The 17568-nt window shown below is 40.8% G+C and overlaps 1 protein-coding gene across 1 annotated transcript; it reads right to left on the reverse strand.

Annotated features, from left to right (window-relative positions):
• Positions 1-1651: 1651 nt before the first annotated feature.
• Positions 1652-10409, reverse strand: LOC124672641. Its single transcript, XM_047208840.1, has 3 exons — positions 9831-10409; positions 2706-2893; positions 1652-2093 (listed from the first exon to the last, which is right to left on the reverse strand). Exons 1-3 carry the CDS (start codon positions 10407-10409, stop codon positions 1652-1654), a joined length of 1209 nt encoding a protein of 402 aa, XP_047064796.1.
• Between the last annotated feature and the right edge of the window lie 7159 nt (positions 10410-17568).

A 17568-nucleotide genomic window follows, 5' to 3' on the forward strand; every position in this document is an offset into this window, starting at 1 on the left:
CATGCATTTAATTTAGCTCTAAAAAACATTCCATTAATCGAAAACTATAAATGAAATCATTGAAATCATTTAAGCAGCTAATGGCTGAGATTAAAAGATGAAAAAGTTACGTAAAACATTAGTTATGTACAAACAAGATAACAAATTGAGATGGATAAAATAATACATGGCGAGTAGCGACGTTGCCATATGTCCATGGATCCGAGATCGGGAAGCCCAGATTGTGTTGTGCTGTGGAAACATAATCCTCACGTTCAACGATTTATTTCCTGTTTTCAGTATCACCACATACAAAAGACACATATAGTCAACCATATATTGAAAAGTGTCTTTGGCTAATGGGCACCAGTGCTCCTACTGATTAAAAAAATTCAAAAATCATACATATTTATTTCAAAAAAATCTGAAAATAAATCTAGACATAATAAATGATCGTAACCTAAGGTGTGTAAAATTTCAATATGAAATTCTTTATATTGTAGACTACATAAAAAAAAGACAAAGTCTGTTGAAATTTGGAGATTTGAAATATGCATACCCAGATCCACACGTTTGTTATTTTTGTGTAGCCCATAATTTTTTGTATTTGAAACTGACATTTTGCACGTTTATGGGACATTTCATTGGCTACACCATGATTTTTTTTATAATTTTTTTGAAACACATAAATGTGATTTTTATTTTTTTTAAAATAGCAGGAGCACTGGTGCCCAGGAGCAGCAAATCTCCGTCCACGATATATTCCTTTCTTATTGCACAAAATAATTCTCCAACAAATTATAAATGGTTAAAGATGTCTTTGGCACAAATGATATTCTGTTAATATAGTATTTATGGTGAATATAGAACCATGCTAATTCAAATCTCATATATAACTGCCGATAGATCATAATAATAGACAAAAAATTACGTTGCCCTGCGAGGGCCACCTTTCTAGTTATAGAAAATAGCAAAAAATTACACATGTGCGGAAAAGCCTATATACGTATATATATGTTGTTTTTATCCATAAAAAACAAGGTAGGACAGCCGCCTTACCTTTCCCTATGGGGACCTCCATGCCTGACTGTGACATTCGAATGCAGATTTAGTCGGGATCAAGCATGATTGTGACATTCGAATGCAGATTTAGATTGCCGAGAGTTATGCTAGGTCAATTATTACTTACAGGATTGTTCATAGCTACACGGATAGAAAAAGCATGAGAAAACCATGCATGCATGAATAATTTGATGATTAGTAGGGAGGCTTCGCTGAATCTCCAATTTGTTACCCTCGTGGCCAGAATACATGTTGTGCAATTTGAGGCGAAGATGCTATGAAATTGATCAAGATCTTTTTTTGTGTTTGCAGGTGAGAATTCGAATTTCAGTTGTAGCCTCACATTTTCTTGCATGTTTCCTCATGCTATGAACACGAGGAAATCTTATTGATCAATGTGGCCGGGAGATGTGAATGCGTTTGGTCTAGTTAGAGAGTCGCCATTACACTGATAAACGGTTGCAAGGCAAGTCATCATAAAATTCACTACAAAGTACTCTCAGCGTTTACTGAAACTGATGCATCATAGTACATTTACTGAAACTGGTGCATCATAGTACATAACATGAGCTTGAGAATCGGTAATGTGAGTTTGCACACATCGTTAATACTAATACGATGTCTTCCTCACAAACACAACCATAAGCAACTCGTCAATCACAGGCAACCAGGTCTTATCCTTGGAAGCATACACACCCAGATCCTTGCAAGCCTCTTTCTTGGCGCACACCATTAGCTTGTATCCCATCACGTCCGCTCCATATTTCTCGATTCGGAACACACCGAACGACCTTTCACCCCATTCCTTGCTAGCGGCCAATAGCTGATGCCTTCCTGATAATGTCTCCAGGGAACGATCGGAGAGGTGCCAATCTAGCATTGTTGCGCAGAAACTATCAAGGTCATGGAACTCAATCCAGATGTCGCTCGACAACCGGATCGGCTCTTGAGTTGATATTTTCCATGGTAATGGTGTCAAATGCAGGGGTGTGCCAAGGTTTGTATTGTTGCGCTCCCGGAGCACGAAATGGAGACATTGTTCGCCAGCGGGAGCACGAAATGGAGACATTGTTCACCAATCTGGATTGTTGTAAGGCCACCGCCACTTAGGCATTAGGCCGGGAGGATATAGTAGTGGTGCTTGCTAGTTAACTCCTTACCTTCTGTGTCATAGACTAGTTCGGCAACATTTCTTGGAATGCAAGGGAGAGAGATGGCGAGAAGCTGGAGGAGGAAAAGGAGGAAATTCATGTTGTCGATCTACGGGGTCACCTGTAAACTTAGGAATGTTTTTGGTCGGTGTTTCTCCATATTCAAGTTCCTTGTTTTTTTATATTGAAGGTGATGCATCCATCATTTACGTCTATCCATTTAATTGCATGATTTCCTTGTTTACCTCATTTAAATCATTTCTTTTAATGTGCCTTCTTTTAGAAAACATTAAACATGATAATGTCTCCAGGGAACGATCGGTGAGGTGCCAATCTAGCATTGTTGCGCAGAAACAATCAAGGTCATGGAACTCAATCCAGATGTCGCTCGACAACCGGATCATCTCTTGAGTTGATCTTTTCCATGGTAATGGTGTCAAACGCAGGGGTGTGCCGAGGTTTGTACTGTTGCGCTCCTGGAGCACGAAATGGAGACATTGTTCACCAATCTAGATTGTTGTAAGGCCACCGCCACTTAGGCATTTGGCCGGGAGAATATAGTAGTTGTGCTTTCTAGTTAGCTCCTTACCTTTTGTGTCATAGACTAGTTCGACAACATTTCTTGGAATGCAAGGGAGAGAGATGGCGAGAAGCTGGAGGAGGAAAAGGAGGAAATTCATGTCGTCGATATACGAGGTCACCTGTAAACTTAGGAATATCTTTGGTCGGTGTTTCTCCATATTCAAGTTCCTTGGGTTTTTATATTGAAGGTGATGCATCCATTATTTATGTCTATCCACTTAATTGCTTGATTTCTTGTTTACCTCATTTAAATCATTTCTTTTAATGTGCCTTCATTTAGAAAACATTAAACATGATAACCCTTCTTCTTTTTTTGGAAAAAAGTAAAGGCTGGTAGGCTTTTTATCAATAGATCAGACCACAACACAATCTATATTTATAAGTTATAAAATAAACAAACTCATTATATCAGACGATTTTAGCTTTCTATGGATATGTACAAACACTGATAATATTAGGTCATTTTTTATCTCTTAATTTTGTTCCCACCGGCTGTATAGACCGGTCGATGGGTGACCCTCATGAATCATGAGGCAGACGGTTGCCACTCCGTGCTGATGGCATAGTTGGTGGTGAAGCGAATCAAGATAGTTATGACGCAATGAAATTGCTTGACCTATTTTAATTGACACAAATACAATGCACTGCGTGCTCCTGATCATTACAACTTTGCGTCAATTTAATAAGATTGGAGGGAGTATCTATTAAGTTGGATCTCACAACATTGAGTGATATGTACCAATTGTTTTCCTTGGTGTGGTAACTGAGGGTTCATCAAACCAATGGGAATGTAGGTCTTATCTCTATCTACTAGCAACTGTTATTTTGTGATCCAAATTCATATACTAAAGGGAGGCTAACTTCTGACGAGCGGAGCGAGGCCCGCCCATATGTCGTGCCCTACAGGGACGCCTGCGGGGGGTGCGGGGGGCGGCAGCCCCCCGCGGTACGGATCGTTGCCACCGCCTATTTATATTCCCTGTAAGCCGCCGCTAGGGTTATCATCGCATCATTGTACACCCACGGCGTTTGTAAACACCACCGAAATAGTGAAGTTTTGCTGGCTGGCGCCCGTGGTTTTTCCCTTGTGTGTTGCAAGGGTTTTCCACGTTAAAATCTCGTGTCCCCTGCAGTGTTTTACTTTTCGTTCTTCGTTTATTGTGCATCTCAAATATAACAAGTGGTATCAGAGCCCGTGTTCTTTGGATCTAGGGTTTACGAGATGTCGTCACTGAAGTTCGATCTACCGCAGCTGGACTACACCACGAGATTTGCTTTGTGGCAAGTGAAGATGAGGGCGATTCTCGCCCAATCTTCAGATCTGGATGAAACGATCGATGCTTTCGGCGAGAAAGCGAAGGATACCTGGACCGATGCGGAGAAGCGGAAAGACCGTAAGGCTTTATCGTTGATTCAACTCCATCTGTCCAATAATATTCTGCAGGAAGTGCTGCAGGAGAAAACCACCGCCGAGTTATGGGTCAAACTAGAGGAGATCTGTTTGTCCAAGGATCTCACGGGCAGATTGCACGTGAAGATGAAGCTGTTCTCGCATAAGTTGCAAGAGGGAGGTTCGGTAATGAATCACCTATCTTCCTGGAAAGAGATTGTTTCTGATTTGCAGTCTATAGAAGTTAAGTATGAGGATGAGGATTTAGGTCTTCTTCTTTTATGCTCGCTGCCTAATTCTTTCAGTAATTTTCGTGACACCATATTATTGAGCCGCGACAAACTAACTCTCGCGGAAGTTTATGATGCTCTCCAACAAAAGGAGAAAATGAAATTTATGGTGCAGGCTGAAAGTTCGTCCTCCAAGGCGGAGGCGTTAGAGGTCCGTGGCAGGACTGAGCAGCGAGATAACTACTACCACAACAACAGAGATAAGAGCAAGGGCGATAGAGGTCGCTCAAAGTCCAAAGGACGTGACAAGTTCTGCAGGTATTGTAAGAAATCTAGCCACAATATTGATGATTGTTGGAAGGCTGCAGAACAAGGAGAAAAGGAACGGAACTTACCAACCGAAAAATAATGATGGTAATGGTAAGGCTGCCGTTGTCACCGGTAAGGGTGAGGCTGCTGTTGTTGCTGGTAGTGATAGTTCTGATGGAGATTGCTTAGCTGTTTTGGCTGCATGTGTTTCACGTGATGATGAATGGATTCTTGATACTGCATGTTCGTTTCATATTTGCTGTAACAAAGATTGGTTCAGTTCTTATGAGTCTGTGCAGAGTGGAGATTTTGTGCGTGTGGGGAATGACAACCGAGTGCAGCATTGTTGGCATTGGTTCTGTTCGGATCAAGACCCATGATGGGATGACACGCACGTTGACAGGAGTGAAACACATACCCTCCATGGCGAGGAATTTGATCTCTTTGAGTACCCTTGATTGTGACGGGTACAAGTACAAAGGTGGGAACAAACTTTTGAAGGTATCATCAGGTTCTCTCATTATTATGATTGGTGATATGAATTCTGCGAAATTATATGTCCTTAGAGGTAGCACTTTGCCTGGTATTGCTGCTGCTGTTAGTTCTGATGAAACTAGTAAGACTAACCTTTGGCACAAGCGTCTTGGACATATGAGTGAGCTTGGCATGGCAGAATTGGCAAAGAGAGAGCTAATTGATGGCTGCGATTTAGGTAATCTTGAGTTCCGTGAGCACCTGCATCTTTGGTAAGCATAAAAGAGTAAAATTTAATGCTTCCGTTCATACCACCAAAGGCATTTTAGATTATGTACACGCTGATGTTTGGGGTCCGTCCCGTAGAACTTCTAATGGTGGTGCTAATTACATGCTTACAATTATTGATGATTACTCAAGAAAAGTGTGGCCATATTTCCTGAAACATAAATCTGATGTTTTTAATGCTTTTAAGAAGTGGAAAGTTATGGTAGAAACCCAAACTGAAAAAAAGGTTAAGATACTCCGTATTGACAATGGTATGGAATTTTGTTCAAATGAATTTGATGAGTTTTGCAGCAATGATGGGATGGTAAGACATCATACCATTCCGTACACCCCTCAACAGAATGGCGTGGCTGAAGGCATGAACAGGACCATTATTTCGAGGGCTCGCTGCATGTTGTCTAATGCAAAGATGCATAGAGGTTTTTGGGCTGAAGCAGCCTCCACCGCATGTTATCTCATCAACAGGTCACCTTCTGTTCCACTTGATAAGAAAACTCCAATTGAGGTATGGTCTGGTTCGCTCTGCTGATTATTCAGATTTGAGAGTTTTCGGTTGCATCGCTTACGCTCATGTTGATAATGGAAAGTTGGAGCCAAGGGCTGTTAAGTGCATCTTCCTTGGTTATGGTTCGGGAGTTAAGGCATATAGATTATGGAATCCTGAAACTAAGAAAATTGTGTTGAGCAGGAATGTCGTTTTTAATGAGGCGGTTATGTTTAATGATAGTCCGTCTACTGATATTTCTGATGCTATTGATTCTCCTGATGATGAGCAGCACAGAATTGGCGTGCAGGTGGAGCACGCAAAGGAGAATGAAAATGTGTTTCCTGAAACCAACAATGATGATAATGATGTTCCACCTTCACCACCTTTTGTTCAGCGACAAGGACGGTCTATTGCTGCTGACCGCCCTAAGAGAAATATTACACCTCCTACCCGATTAATTCAAGAATGTGATATTGTTGTTTATGCTTTGAGTTGTGCTGAACAGGTGGAGCATGATATTGAACCAGCTACATATACTGAAGCCATTGCTTCGGTTGATAAAGAGAAGTGGGTAGGTGCGATGCAAGAAGAGATGCAATCGCTTGAGAAGAATGGCACATGGGATGTTGTGCACTTGCCTAAACAAAAGAAGGCTGTCCGCTGCAAGTGGATATTCAAAAGAAAGGAAGGTTTGTCTCCTAATGAGCCTCCACGGTTTAAGGCAAGGTTAGTAGCAAAAGGTTTCAGTCAAATTCCAGGTGTTGATTATAATGATGTATTCTCCCTGGTTGTGAAGCATAGTTCTATTCGTGCTTTCTTTGGTATTGTTGCTATGCATGATCTTGAGCTTGAGCAGCTAGATGTAAAGACTGCTTTTCGCATGGTGAGTTGGAGGAGGATATATATATGGACCAACCTCGAAGGTTATGTTGTGCCTGGTAAGGAGGATCTTGTTTGCAAATTAAAGAGGTCCCTTTATGGTCTGAAACAGTCGCCACGACAGTGGTATAAAAGGTTTGATTCATTTATGCTTACACATGGTTTTGAGAGATCTCAGTATGATAGTTGTGTGTATATCAAGTTTGTTAATGGATCACCTATTTATTTGCTGCTATATGTTGATGATATGTTGATTGCTGCCAAGAGCATGAAAGAGATCACTACTTTAAAGAATCAATTAAGTAGTGAGTTTGAGATGAAGGATCTTGGTCCTGCTAAGAAAATACTAGGCATGGAAATCAAAAGGGACAGAAAGTCTAGTTTGTTGTTTCTTAGTCAGGAAAAGTACATTGAGAAAGTTCTTCATCGTTTTAATATGCATGATGCAAAGTCAGTTACTACTCCTATTGCTTCTCATTTCAAGTTGTCAGCTTTGCAATGTCCTAGCTCTAAAGATGATATTGAGTACATGTCTCGAGTTCCCTATTCTAGTGCTGTTGGTTCCTTGATGTATGCCATGGTTTGTTCACGTCCTGATCTATCATATGCTATGAGTTTGGTCGATCGATACATGGCTAATCCTGGTAAAGAACATTGGAAAGCTGTTCGGTGGATTTTCAGGTACCTTCGCGGCACATCAAAAGCTTGCTTGAGGTTTGGCAGGATTGGTGAGGGGCTCGCCGGATATGTGGATTCAGATTATGCGGGCGATTTGGATCGGAGAAGGTCCCTCACAGGTTATGTGTTTACTGTTGGTGGATGTGCTGTTAGCTGGAAGGCTACTTTGCAGGATGCTGTTGCACAATCTACTACTGAGGCTGAGTACATGGCTATTGCTGAGGCAGGTAAAGAGGCTGTTTGGCTGAAAGGGTTATATGCCGAGCTTTGTGGAGATAATTCTTGCATTAAGTTGTTCGATGACGAGTCAAAGTGCTATTTATCTTACTAAAGATCAGATGTTCCATGATAGGACAAAGCACATTGATATTAAGTACCACGCAATCAGAGATGTGGTTGCAAAAGGTAAAGTGAAGGTATGCAAGATTAGTACTCATGATAATCCTGCTGATATGATGACTAAGCCTGTCTCTGTGTCCAAGTTTGAGCTTTGCTCAAGCTTGGTTGGTATAACTGTTTAGCCCAAGTGGCTATTGGCGCCAGCAAGTGTTTTCTTTGTTGATTCAGGTGATTGTTGAAGTTCATGCTACAAGGAATTTGTCTCAAGGTGGAGTTTGTTATTTTATGATCCAAATTCATATAGTAAAGGGAGGCTAACTTCTGACGAGCGGAGCGAGGCCCGCCCATATGTCGTGCCCTACAGGGACGCCTGCGGGGGGTGCGGGGGGCGGCAGCCCCCGCGGTACGGATCGTTGCCACCGCCTATTTATATTCCCCTGTAAGCCGCCGCTAGGGTTATCATCGCATCATTGTACACCCACGGCGTTTGTAAACACCACCGAAATAGTGAAGTTTTGCCTGGCTGGCGCCCGTGGTTTTTCCCTTGTGTGTTGCAAGGGTTTTCCACGTTAAAATCTCGTGTCCCCTGCAGTGTTTTACTTTTCGTTCTTCGTTTATTGTGCATCTCAAATATAACAGCAACTAGATAAAACTAAAATCTCTCTTGGTGCCCCCAAACAGATAGGTATTTGGAGTTGACAACATATATTAGATAAAAAGGATAAATATATTTTTGATTTTATAAATTGAAAATACTTTAATTAGAAGTTTATTTACAACATGGATTTGCTACCATGGGGCATAAATATGCATGCTGTAGGAACCCATCGATGATCGCCGTCTGAAACTGCCACTTGACAGCCACTTCACGGTCGCCACGCGAGCTACTGACAAAAAAGAGGTGGTCTCCACCACATGTTGCTACTTCCTTGGACTGACGGTGGTTCCCTTAGGGCATCTCAAGCGGCCCGATGTATTTCGAACATGATTTGTATCTGTTTGGATAGAATCGAGGACACGAAAATGGCTAATTTTTGGCGTTGTCTGTTTGGGTGGAGAGCTTTAGATAGTTTTTTTTTTACATGGCATATCAGCTTGGGTAGAGAGATTTAGATAGATTTTTGTTTCCATTTGGGTTTAGGGTCTCCGCCAGTTTCTCTTCTCAAGAAACTACTACCATGTAAATGCTTTCTTTATATAAAATAAAATAAAGATATACACTGGGGAAACCTATTGTTCAGCCTCAAAAAACTAATCTAGCGGGACGATTGCCCTTACCAAGGGCGGTTGGGTAAATAGCAAGGCACTCTCGACTCTATTCTTTCGAAGTCGGAAACCTTACGCATGATTGCCAAACCAGGACGAAGATCCAAAGAAGGGAGGTCAGCAGGGGTCAACCAAACAGTGGGGCTCATGCATGGTTGTGAAATTCTAATGCAGATTTAAACTGCCGAGATTTCCGCTAGGTCAACTAGTAATTACATGATTGTTCATACCTACGCGGATGGAAAAAAGGGTGAGAAAACCATTCATGAGTAATTTGATGATCAATAGTGAGGCTTTGCTGAATCTCCGCTTTGTACCATCGCTGTCAGAATACATGCTATGAAACTTGAGGCGAAGATGCTCTGAAATTGATCAAGATCTTTTTTTGTATGTGTGTGCCCGAGAATTTAAATTTCAGTTTGTAGCTTCATATATTCGTGCATGTTTCCTCACGCTATGAACACGAGAGAAACTCTTGTTGATCAATGTGGCTGGGAAAGGTTAATGCGTTGGGTCTAGCACTCTAGCTAAAGAGTCGCCATGCATTACACTATGAGAAACGGTTCCACGGTAAGTCATCATAAGATTCACTACAAAGTACTCTCTGCGTTTATTGAAACTTGTGCATCATCATAGTACATAACATGAGCTTGAGAATCGGTACTGTGAGTTTGCACACATCGCTAGTAATATGATGTCTGCCTCACAAATACAACCATGAGCGGCTCATCGCTCACAGCCAACCAAGTATTATCCTTAGATGCATACAAGCCAAGATCGTTGCACGAATCTTTCTTGGCGCACGCCATTAGCTTGTATCCCGTCACGTTCGCTCCATTTTTGTCGATTCGGAAGACGCCAAACGACCTTCCACCGTCCTCGTTGCCAGCGCCTAATAGCTGACGACGTCCTGACAAAGTCTGAGGCAAACGATCGGTGAGGTGCCAATCTAGCCTTGTTGCGCAGAAACTATCAAGGTCATGGAACTCGATCCATATATCGCTTGAGAGCCGGATCGGCTCCTTAGTTGATCTTCTCCACGGCAATGGCGTAAACCGCATGGGGGTGCCAAGGAGAGTGGTGTTGCGCTCCTGGAGCACGAAATGCAGACATAGCCAGCCACTTGGGCTTGTTGTAAGGCCACCACCACTCAAATGTTTGGCTGGGAGGATGTAGTAGTTTCCCTTGCTACTTAGCTCCTTACCTTCTATGTCATAGACCAGTTCGGCAACAGTTATTGGAATGCAAGGGAGAGAGATGGCGAGAAGCTGGAGGAGGAAAAGAAGGAAATTCATGGGGTCGGTCTAGGGGATCAATTGTAGGGTTAGGAATGTATTTCAGTCGGTGTTTATTTCGATCCAGGTTCCTTGGATTTTTATATTGAAGGTGATGCATCCAACATTTATTACTATCCATTAATAGCATGGTTTGCTTGTTTAACTCATTTAAATCAGACACTTTTAATGTGTATTATTTTAGAAAACATTAAATGTGAAACCCTTCTTTTTTTTGGAAAAAAAGTAAAAGGCTTGTATGACTTTTATCAATAGATAAGATCACAACACAATCTAGATTTATAAGTAATAAAATAAACTTATACTATTAGGTTATTTTATCTTTGTATTGATATGTACAAACATGAGTACTCTTTAAAAGAATCAACAAATTTGAGGCAAATTTTAATTCATCATATGGAAATTCAAAAAGAAAATGGAAAACTTGCGCACGGAGTCAACCTATGTGATGTAGTGCTAATAAAAATACAAACACATGTATATGAAGGTTTCAGAAAAGAACCCTTCACAATATTTGTTACCATGTATGAGTTTTCTTGGCTTTGTACCCAAGTGAGCATGTGTCATGAGAAATCCATATCTAACTTAGTCATCATGACCATATTTTTGGCAGAGTGTGCATCTCGTCATGGAAAAGAACTTTGCGAACTAGAGTCCACTTGGCTTTTTGCCTAAATGAACATTTGACATGCAAAATCCACACTAGTCTTACTTATTATGGCCCTGTTTTTGGCAAATATGTGCATCTCGTCATAGCAAAAAACTTTCCTAGCAAGTGTATGAAACTTTTATTCAAACAAATATGATTTTACATTTTATTAGTGCACAAAGAGGGCCATATGTGTGTTATTTTGTGAAGGGGCTACCAAACAGAAGGTGCACACTGCCATCATTCAAATTTTCGCAAGCATTAGTCCTTATAGGAAGGCTAGTTCCTAGGTTTGAGGATTTATCTCAATTTGCAGCAATATATGGAACTATTTTTGAGCTTGGGCCAATTAAACTTAAATTTGAACTATAGGTGAAAGCTCAAAGTAACCTTTTGGGTTTTGTGTGTTTGATGGTGTTGAAGAATTTGTAGTCGGACTACGGTCGTTGACCCCTCAAAACCCGAAAGCTCGAAGACCGAAGCCATATTATACACTAGGACTTAGGTGGTAGTTTTTCCCTTTTTTTCGTGTGTGTCTCAAAACGTTGGATGGAGAGATGTTTTTTTGCTATGGCTAGTAGTACCGGTACTAGAAGCGGCAGTACCTCTATTGCTTTCCATCACACATGTACACACAAGCAGAAACCCATCCAGCGGTAATGCCTCTGCTAAACTAGAAGCGGTAGTTCCGGGTATGGCACCGCTCATGGTACAACTTCTTGTGTCAAATCATTCCATGTCCAAACTGGTACCAGACGTGTACTTGTCCTAAAACTGCCGCTCGAACTACCCCTGTTGTGTGATCACGGTAATCTGGCTGAGCTACCACTTAGGTACCGGTAAATGGACTCATGGCAGCAGTAGTACTGGTCTGGTAACGCTTGCGGTACCGCTCGGGACACTGAACTCGCAATAATTGCGATGGTATCGTGACCGGTATTTGTACCGGTAGTACCACTCGGTGAGTCCCATGTGCCGCTTTGATTGTAACGGTAACACCGAAGTGGCAGTACCAGTCATGCGCGAAGTATCAGGAAAACGGTTGGATCTGAGGATCCCTATAAAAAGGGGTCTTCTTCCCTAGCCCGCTCGAACGTTTTTCCACTCTCTCTCCGATGCATGTAAAATGTCTACATGAACTTTGTCCTTTATCATATTGAATTCCCACATATTTGCAACATATATGATGATAATACCGTCTTTTACATTGATTTATGGTGATTTACCAATGACCCCCTTCATCTGGTTTATAAATGCAGGACAGGAAAACCCTGTATTGCGTATTTTTCACTTTTTTTTTGAAGGGTCAACAGTGGGGCAAAAAACCCCACTGCAATTTTTATTAATAGATAAAAAAGGTTACAGATGTACAAGTTGTACAAAGGAAAGAAAAAGAAAGAAAGAAAGAAAGAAAGAAAGAAAGAGAAAAATAAAGAAAGAAAGAAAGAAAGAAAACAAGAAAGAAAGGAGAGCTCTAAAAGGTCATGAAGCTATGAAGCCAGGTCTTGAAAGGATTCTCCCATTTTTTCTTCATTCTGTAAGAAAGCAAGTAGATCTCTTGTTTGAAAATTGCCTTCCAGGCTTGTAAAGTTGGTGTTTGTTCCTCAAATTTTTTCCTGTTTCTGATTATCCAAATGGACCATGAGGCGATAATAATGATTTCCACTGAAAAAGGTACATTCAGCTTGTCCTTGATATCATATAGAGCTTCCATGATAGATTGTTGGTTCGAAATATGGGGGCAGATAAATGACCAGCATTGCTGTGCAAATGGGCAACTCCAGTATTTTTCACTTTCACAGACCTGTACGGAGTTAAATTTATCTGGAATTTTTGGAGCGTCACTTTTTCATCAGGAGAAGCACCCTGGGCCCTGGAACCACACCTAGAGAGGCCTGATGCCCTAAAGAGTACAGGTGGCGCGCCCTACCTTGCTGGGCGCGCCACCCACCCTCTTTCGGCCGTCGATCATCCGATTTCCCCTATTCTTTCGCCCACCGAGGTATTTTGACATAAAAATCACTATATATATGGCCCTGAAGAGTTATCGGGAGGGGAGCACCGCACAAACACAGAAACACGAAAACGGAGGCTGTTGCAAAGAAGATTGGAAGGGGAAACTCTGCCAGGATCACCACCGAGGGATCTCCAGCTTCTCCAACGTCTTCATCATTATTACCATGATCAAGGGAGATCAGTCCACCTCAAGACTACAGGTTTGTGGCAGTAGCTTGATCTATTTCTCTCATGTTCTTTATAGTTCTTAGTGCCATATGAGCTGCCTCGCATGATTAAGGCCCTATTTATAATACCTATGTGGTGGATCCTTATTCTGATATTGTCCTATGAGATCTGATCATATTATGTGTAAGATGTATTGATAGATGCATATTATGTACCCCGTTCTTAAGTATTTGTTCTGATCCAACATCTATGCAAAAGCGTGTGTGCGGTGATGCGTGTATTATATGGAGTAGCATGGTTTTAGTGATTGGATAGTGATAATATTTTCAAGATCTATTATGGCCTTGGCCTTTTCTTTTTCTACCTCACTAGGGATAAAGTGAATGCATATGCTATGTTCGTTACGTGACAGTAGTGATGGTCTTGTTTGTCAAGGTAGCATATTTGATATTCAAACTTCATGTTAAAGTACTTATGGCTATGCTATGTTAAATCTTAATACAAGATTGTATGTAGTTTTCCCTTCTTGTGGAGTATAAGAGAAATGTGTTGCATCATCTCTATGTTAGAACGTGATGCCCATATTAATTCTGATCTTACGCATACTATTATTTGCACCTTCATATCTCATTGATGAATTGTTATTTGTCCACTACAACTTAAAGAGAGAATGGTCAAGTGAACCCATGAATCTCGGTCCATTTTTTATCATAAGAAACACCTTTATATTGCTTTTATCTTATTTTCTATTTTCTGCATTATTTTAATCCAAAAATGCAAAATATTTACTTTTCCTATTTGCATCCAAAACACCAAAAACGATCAAACTCCTTACAGTTTTACTTAGTTATTTTATCTAGTCTAGTTTTACTTGTTTTATTTACTTGTGTTTATTTACTTACACGAAACCTTGTGCTTGACAACCACACGGTGGAGTTGGGGATACAAGGCATTTATTTTACTTGGATGATTGCTAGAAGAAGGGAGAAGAGAATACTCTTTGTCCGGTTCCCGAGAGTTTGATATAAACCCTTGAGTCACCCTTGTGGGGAAAATACTTTGCTGACACAACACTCTGCACTTGGAGTCCCAACGTCATCACTCTCCTCCATTGTTGTTGAGCTTCAAAGCACTAGGTCTCCCTCCCTAGCCACCCAATCAACCCCAAACTTTGGGAATCGAACGAGGAGGGCCCGATCTACACATCTGCCCAAGAAATTTCGAATTCCCCCTACTAATCCTTAGTGGATCTTGGAACCGTAGATCTTCTTTTGTGGAGGTCCTTGTCGAAGATCTCACCTTGAGGTTTGTTTGATTTTGTTCAAGACCTTGGTGATGTTGGGAGTATAGCTGGGCATGGGTAGCCCAACCCGGATGACCCGACCTGACCCGGCCCAGATGGCCCGACCCGACCCGTTGCTGGCGTGTAGTTGACACACGTCTGTTGGGAACCCCAAGAGGAAGGTGTGATGCGTACAGTAGCAAGTTTTCCCTCAGTAAGAAACCAAGGTTATCGAACCAGTAGGAGTCAAGGGCCACGTGAAGGTTGTTGGTGACGGAGTGTAGTGCGGCGCAACACCAGGGATTCCGGCGCCAACGTGGAACCTCCACAACACAATCACAATACTTTGCCCCAACTTAACAGTGAGGTTGTCAATCTCACCGGCTTGCTGTAAACAAAGCATTAAACGTATGGTGTCACTACAGCAAAATCAGCATCTAGCGACGGGTTTTATGCCTTGTAGCCACGGTTTTACCCGTCTCTACAAGGTCTAGAGATGGTTCTACCACCCGTCTTATGACCGTTGCCATAGCAACCGTGTCAAACATGTAAAGACGGTTTTGATAACCATGTCTCAACTAGAGACGATCACTAGATACGATCAAGTCCTTCGCTAGGTAGTGAATTCAAATTCCAATATAATTCACTTGACATGCCAACAACCGTCTCTAATTCAAATTATACCCATCTCTAGTTTTGAAATGTGAAAGATGGGAGTAATTCCTTAGAGATGGCTATCATATTGGTAGAGATGGTTTTCTCGTGTCTAAGCCAAAACAAAAGAGACAGTTTTCTGTTTTGCTTGATACGGTCCGTCTACTTTATTGTATAATGTTTATGAATAGCAGGTATATAATTACCTACATACATTATGCATAATTTTTGGCCAACATCACAGTAGGTATCTATTACATAACATCAGCAAGATAAAGGCACAAAATATTGAGAAAGAAAAGGACAATTTTACTAATAGTGTTCAGCCAGAACACAAAGCAATCTGTAAGGTACAACGAAATAGTTCAGAAAAGAACCTAATATCACAAATGCAAACTCTTGACTACCAGATGTCTTTATAATATAATAAATATCTGCAATTATAACTATTATGATTCAGTTTCTAGGTAAATATTTCCTATTCCTGACTTGCTTCAGGGCGATTCTCCGGAAGTTGACGTCGACTTGTTAGGTGACAATTGAATCCTCTTCCCGTCAGAAACCTGCCATTCAAAGGAAAAAATCATTTTATTTTTCTGATTTGTTATATGTGAAAGAAATATGCATTTTCAAGTGAGAGCATAAAAATATTTATGTTTGTAAATACCAGCTGCCTTCTAAGATGTGGTGGTGGACGTGAAAGCAGATCATCTTCTGGGTACTTCTCCACAAGATAGGACAACACAAATTTCATGAGACCATCTTGTGCGCTACTAGTGCTAGTTCTTCCTTCATCTCTTGACAGAGTGAAAAACCTCCCACGAAAATACTTCGATGGGGTTGTTGGGCCCATGCCACGGACACGACCAGGGTGGTCCTTCCCAAATACATATTTCATGCCTTTTTCATAATCTTCCTCGGTAAGTTCATGCCCATCTAACTTTTTCTCAGCCAATTTCATATATACCTCATTCTAAAAAAAATTAATTAGAGGGCAACCAATTTTACAAGTAGAGTAAACAGTGAAAAAAAATCATGTACATGCTATTGAAAAGATTATATATTGGAGAAGTTATGTCAAAACTATAGATCCATCAAGAAAATAATATATAGCATAATCATAGGTAGGTTTAATAAAGTGTAGTAACATAACTACTGTAGGCAGACACCAATTTAAAGATGAGCCATATACTTTGAACCGTATAGAACAACCAATATTCAGCTGGGTAGAACAGTGATTAACGTTAGGAATCGTGACACTCTTGAAAATATTTATCCAACATAAATTACCTCTTTACTAATCATATTGCCAGAAGGAACACAACACGTACTCATGGATCATTTATGTAGCTTCAATCTTGATATTCACCCTATCAATATCAATGACCATTGTTGTACAACCAAGTTCTTTGGAGGTCTATCTACACTGATGGAGCATTTTCTACAACAAGGCAATGTTCATGTGAACCAATAATACATGGAACATTCAATCATCACAAAAGGTACTAGGATATGCATATTGATCTCTTAGTGTATATCAAAAGTACAAACCATAAGCAACCAAACCTAGGGCTTTTGTAGAAATGTGAGCCAATACCAAATTATGCATAGTTACTCCACTATAAAAGAATCAATACCATTTTTTCCTCAGTTAACGCATTGACATAAACGCCATCCTTAGTTTTATGGCATTCATCAAAGAAAGTTGCTCAATCCACCTCCCTTCCAAGAGTATCTTCCTGGAATATTACAAATGTCAAAGTATGAGACAAAAGGAGAAAAAAGATAGACAAATCAAGCAATCGATAATTACCACTTCCTTCCTCTTCCTAGCAAAACTTTTTCTTCCTAGTGTGTATGGATACTTAATATTCTTTGAATTATCGCTCTTTTATTAGTAGTGGTGATTACAAGTGTTTTCAGTTTGCTACAATAATTATTAAGACGCTGACCTAACCTAGGTAATGATTGTGTGGACCTAGTTTCAGAATTTCTCGTCCACTCTAGCCAAATCAATTGCTACCAGATATAAACAACCTTCCTCGAATCGACTATACAAAGGGACACCATCTACAGGAACAAGTACCAGATTCTGTGAACACATAGTTGACATAAAAGACACTTTAAAAGAGGTAGATGGTAAGGTAATACCTTGATGAAGAATAATCCGATGTCAAACAGTCAACTCTGTCCCCTCAGGCCTCAGGAGCCCCCCGAAATTCTAAACCATAGACAGAGTGGCAGAAAACAAAAATCAAACACTTGGTGTGTTAGACATAGAGATAAGCTAGAATCCCATGATTGTCGCATGTAGATCAAACAGCATCTGTAGCTTCCCGCCCGATGGGCATATTCACGGCAAAACATCTTGTTTCACTTGGTATCAGATT

This window comes from Lolium rigidum, chromosome 7 (genome assembly GCF_022539505.1).
Source record: "Lolium rigidum isolate FL_2022 chromosome 7, APGP_CSIRO_Lrig_0.1, whole genome shotgun sequence".
Classification (NCBI taxonomy): Eukaryota; Viridiplantae; Streptophyta; class Magnoliopsida; order Poales; family Poaceae; genus Lolium; species Lolium rigidum.

What these genes read in the sequence shown, in the direction of transcription:
- LOC124672641 (XM_047208840.1), bottom strand. Translation starts at nt 10,409, where the DNA reads ATGAATTTCCTTCTTTTCCTCCTCCAGCTTCTCGCCATCTCTCTCCCT. An exon ending in TGAGCGATGAGCCGCTCATG is followed by an intron (nt 2,894 to 9,830) that starts GTTGTATTTGTG and finishes CTAAGTTTACAG; the next exon opens with GTGACCTCGTATATCGACGA. An exon ending in GGCGGTGGCCTTACAACAAT is followed by an intron (nt 2,094 to 2,705) that starts CTAGATTGGTGA and finishes TCCATTTCGTGC; the next exon opens with TCCCGCTGGCGAACAATGTC.